At 36.1% G+C, this 4992-nt stretch overlaps 1 protein-coding gene across 1 annotated transcript; it reads left to right on the forward strand.

Moving 5' to 3' along the window:
• On the forward strand, window positions 314-4931 carry LOC109836589 (ras-related protein Rab-8B). The gene is made up of 6 exons (XM_020404538.1): window positions 314-524; window positions 2589-2649; window positions 2749-2884; window positions 2984-3311; window positions 3747-3878; window positions 4365-4931. Exons 1-6 carry the CDS (start codon window positions 425-427, stop codon window positions 4385-4387), a joined length of 780 nt encoding a protein of 259 aa, XP_020260127.1. The 5' UTR covers window positions 314-424; the 3' UTR covers window positions 4388-4931.

Here is a 4992-nt window from a genome sequence, read left to right on the forward strand (position 1 = left end):
AAGAGACCTCATATGGTTCTATTTTGCGAATAGACCCTTTGGGTGAATATTTTTTAGCCCTTAAAAGTATAAAAAAGGTTTGAGGAGGCGGGAAAACCCTCTTATAATTCTATTTGCAGGATAGATCCTCAGGTCTATTTTCTAACCTCTAAAAGGGGCGGAAATATCGCTAAAGGGGTGTATTCGCACATGGACCAATGCTAAAGGGGGGTCTCCACAAATTGAACCGTAGGGGCGTGCATGTATTCGCAATTGGGTGATACTGCAGGGGTCTGTTGGCAATTAACCCTTTCTGATATTAGGCCAAAAGAAAACTCGGTTGCTGAGATTAACGGAGATAAACGTGCAAGCAAAGTGAAGAAAGCTCTCACCTAGGGTTTGGATTAGGGTTTCTTCATCCATTTAGCTCATCTCGAATCAATCAATGATGAGAGAGATCTACGTAGAGGATGGATCTCTCGAGAGAAGGCCAGGCATCTTCATGATTGGATCTCCCAACGTCGGCAAGCGAACTCTTCTCTCAAGTTCGGTTCTTTTCCTCCTCTCTCGAATTCCCTCAAATTTTCAATTTTTAATGACGGTATCTGGAGTTCTATGATCTTCAGCAGTTATTGGAGCATGATTACTTCGAATTAGTTCGATCACTTGATCCATGGCAATTGTGTTTTTGTGCAGTATGAAATGTTACATTAAACTTATTGGGGGGTGACTGAAGGATTTCATTTTTCAATGCGAAATCAAAAGTTTCGTCTTCCCTTCCTGCAATCTCGTTGTTTAGTTATGAGAATTTTGGAGGGTTGTCATTGGTTGATCAAAGTATAAACTGCCTTAACTTTTTAGGCCTCACTTTTCGACGCAAGTTGCTTTGTCTTGGATTTGTAACCTAGCGTAAGTAAGCAACTCAAGCATTCTCTAGTAAGATACTTAATGCGGCTAATTTTATTGTATCTAATATCGATACTTAATATTGATTGCAACGGACTAGCCCTCATCATAACCCTTAAAGCGCAAAGTAGTGGCCCCCATCACATTTGTAAGATCTCTAAATATGTACTTTCATGGAAACTAACCTGTGTTGTAACTACTAAAACGATAGTTGCCGTGCAAAAATAGATTGTTGTAATTCTGAAAGTCAACGAACTTGTGTAGGAACTACTTAAATCAGGAGAGGAAAAACAAAAAACCAAAAAGTAAAACTCTGTAGAGCAAAGAGGTGACAGTGGGGTGGGCGGTTGGTTGTGAACAAAACCATGAATTTAAAGGATCTATACTCTTTTTGCTGCTAAATGTCTCAGTATTCATCATATAGTTTGTGGTACACTATTATATTGGATGATGCATTTTGTTTCTTTTGACCTCTATGGTATGAGAGTTCATTTTTTGAAGAGTTACTCATTATCAAGTGGTTTTAAGATGAATTTGTTTTGTTTTCAACAATTCCACTGAATCAAGTCTCGTGATTTATGAGATTTTAGTTCCGAAACACATGACGTTTTGTATAGGTATTTTCTTACCATGTAGATTATGTATTATTTATATATGTTGAAGGCATGTAGTTTATGATGGAATAGGTGGATACTTTTGGTGAGTTATCTCTTGAATCACAAGGCCTCCCTATATCTCAAAACCTTTCATGTTCTATGTCTTGATGCATAAACAAGATTTGTTCACAGAGCGTTGCTTTTTATTTAAAACTCTTGAACATATGATCAAAATTTTCGTGTGAATTATCCACTTTTATTGAACATAATGCACTTCATTAAATTGTTAATGTGATTGATTGTTGTAAGAAGTCAAGTATGTGATCTTGGTTTTATGCATCCAACTTGCATGGTTCATATCCATCTTACTGATTCTTAATTTCTAAGGCTCTTTATTTTTGTTTTTATTTAATATTATCAGTATAATCACTTGGAATAGCTGCCTTTCTTAGTATACTATAATTATGTTCTGTATGCGTATGCATTTAGGCATGAGCAGATACAAACATAGAGATCACAAGTTCATGTCTGGATACATGTGTAACCAAGGACGAGGAAATGATTGGATTCATAGATGCATAGATGTGAGTCTGACCATGAGCATATAAATTTAGGTTTACAGGTCCATGTGTATTTGTGGAATCATGGATGAGGAGATTACTGCCAAGAGATTTGGAAAAGTTCTCCATTATTCTTATTCTAAAGTACCATTGGAGCTCCATTTTCCGACAACAGATCGGAGATCTTACTTTCTCAAGTCATACGTCTTTTGTTCAGCCAACAGTGTTCCGCTCTACTTATTATTACTTACTTGCGCCCTTCACTTCAACTCATACATACTATGTTTATGCCCCTTTATAGAAGGCTTCATGGTTATGTTAATATAATTTATAATTAAGTGTATCTTATAGCTATCATTAGAGAAATAACCATTGTTAGTGATTATACGTACAGTATAAGACACTTACCCTGGTAATCTTGTTAGTCAGATGCTATAGCCGCTTTTAATTTCTTTGCAGACTTTTTCTTTGACTTATTTCTCATATTTTTCAAACATGTATGAATCCATAGTGTGTGGATCTGACTTCAGTCTGTGATTATATTCAGGATTGCTTTCCGCTGATGTTCCGGATACATCTGACCTATCTGGTGGGATACTTTGTCAAGGGTATGTAATTCATGACATAGGTAATAGATTATATGTAGCATCATTGTTGTTGACAAACGAGGCACTCATAATTTTTATGCGGCTTAATTTGTTGACCAGGTGGACTATTCAGACTAAATACTACTCAGCAGATATCTCAATATGGACAGCTGATCTCAACAAAGATTTCTCTTTTGGCGCACTGCCAATTTCTAACGACCTAGCTGGCTTGGTGATGGTTTTTGACATGAGTGATGTCCGACACCCTCTCTACTTTTGCTTTTCTGTCTCTACTTACATATTTATTTTGACTGGTGGTCTTTTTTGTAAGTGTTAATGTCTTTTATTCATACAGGAGTCTTCTTTCATTGCCCTCAAAGATTGGGTTGCCAGCATTGATCTTGAGAAGTTTGAAATATTATTATGTATAGGAAATAAAGCTGATCTTGTGCCTGGTCATACTGCCCATGTGGAGTATAGGAGATACCTGCAGAAGCGTGGAGAATCCACAAGTGATCCCCATCCTGATTTCTGGGATTATGGGATAGATGAAGATGAGGGATGTAGTTTGCTGGGAGAGGAGGAATCCTCAATGGAAATCAGGCAATCTTGGTTAGAATGGTGTATCCAACATAACATAGAGTATGTTGAAGCTTGTGCATCTAATGCTGACTTTGATAAATGTAAGCTTCTTTGTGCACCTTCTGATTTTAAAGAGCTTTGACACCATATGAGCACTTCGAAAAGAGATTTTGAGTATTTTTCATTTCTTTCAATTTGAGTACCAAAAGTTTCACACGTAACATATACGTTATATCTGAAGGATTTCTTTAGAGTGATAGGCGTTGTAGGTTGGGAGAGAAATGATGTATGTTATTGATTTATTGAGCACATTAATATTTAATGGACATTAGGTTTTAAGACTTGCTAGTGTAACAAAGGAGACGGTCGTGATCAAAACTGAATGGTGAAAATGGGTTCATCTAGACAATCTAAGTATCTCATATAAGATCTTGCTTCTGTTGTTATCAAATAAATTCTTAAGAATTGTTGTTATTTCTGTTGTCACCCTATGAGTTGTGCAATATTAGAATTAAGATCATTTTATTTCTTGATAGGTCTGTCTGTCGATGGTGATATTCAAGGCGTTCAACGACTGTATGGAGCTCTCTCTGCTCATATGTGGCCGGGAATGGTCATGAAGACTGGGGAAACTGTATCTGCTTCATTATCAGTTAACAAGAATGAAGGTAAAAGGAACCCTCTTGGGAATATACTCATTGAATTGTAAAATGTTAACATTTCAAGTTTCAATATGTCCTTCATTTGAAGATCTCTCCTGTGCAAAAAAAAAAAAAACACACACAAAAAAAACAAAAAAAAAAGACCCCCCACCTTGGCTCGGTCCCTGCTCACTTTAGCATTTTTAGCCTTGTTAACTTACCTCTGCAACCTAAGTGGCGCAGGAAGAGGATGAGTTTGGAATGGAGGGATGTGGATTTAGAAATCTTTCTATTCTTCTTCCTTCTATATTTCATCTATTAAGGTTAGTTGGCTAAGAATAAAACTTGGAAGCCAAGCTATATAACTTAACAATCCCCCTTAATTATACATGTATTGCATGTTCCTTTGTCAAACTGAGGATATTGGTTTAAGCCTTGGGAAAGAACTGTACATTTGGTGGAATGGTGGATTGGCAAATGGGACGCTGAAATTTTGTTTGGTTTTTTTGCAAGAGCTTTGCATGTGTGGAAGCTGAAGTTAAGCATATACGATGATTCCTCAATTACAGCAGAAGCAAAAGGCTAATAGACATATATTATAATGATTTGCAATAATAAGTTTCTGCACTTGAATAGAATTTCAAGTCTTGTAGAATGATGGTGGATTGAGTAAAGATGTGATATATCCCCTTGTTTATAAGCTCGTAAAATTCACATTGATTTTGCCCATTGCAATTGTAAATTTTGAGAGAGTATTTTCAGTTATGAATACTGTGAAAGCTAAACTGCGCAACTGCATGGTAGATCAATAGAGGAATGGTTGCTTAGTATCATATATCAAATTTGGTGTTTTTGATGCTATTAGTAATGATTTTTTGAAAGCTGATTGTATTAATTCTCACTATACCTGTGGGGTTGGAAGTCCTCTTTTCTCTTTTAACAATCATTTTATATATAGTTTTGGGTTGGGATTTTCAAGTTTGAAACTTTGTCCTTTCTCTCAAAAAAAGTCTTCATATTGTAGAATGTGATTATTTATATAACTGTTTTAGTTTTCTTTTAAGAGAAGAGCTAATAGTACCCCCACCCACCTACTACCACCCAACAAAAAGGAAAAAAAAGGAAAAAAAGGACCCACACT

Source organism: Asparagus officinalis, chromosome 4 (genome assembly GCF_001876935.1).
Source record: "Asparagus officinalis chromosome 4, Aspof.V1, whole genome shotgun sequence".
NCBI lineage: Eukaryota > Viridiplantae > Streptophyta > Magnoliopsida > Asparagales > Asparagaceae > Asparagus > Asparagus officinalis.

Coding starts and splice junctions, on each gene's coding strand:
- LOC109836589 (XM_020404538.1), top strand. CDS start 425: ATGATGAGAGAGATCTACGTAGAGGATGGATCTCTCGAGAGAAGGCCA. Junction 3,312..3,746: donor TAATGCTGACTTTGATAAAT/GTAAGCTTCTTT, acceptor ATTTCTTGATAG/GTCTGTCTGTCGATGGTGAT. Junction 3,879..4,364: donor ATCAGTTAACAAGAATGAAG/GTAAAAGGAACC, acceptor TTTTTTTGCAAG/AGCTTTGCATGTGTGGAAGC.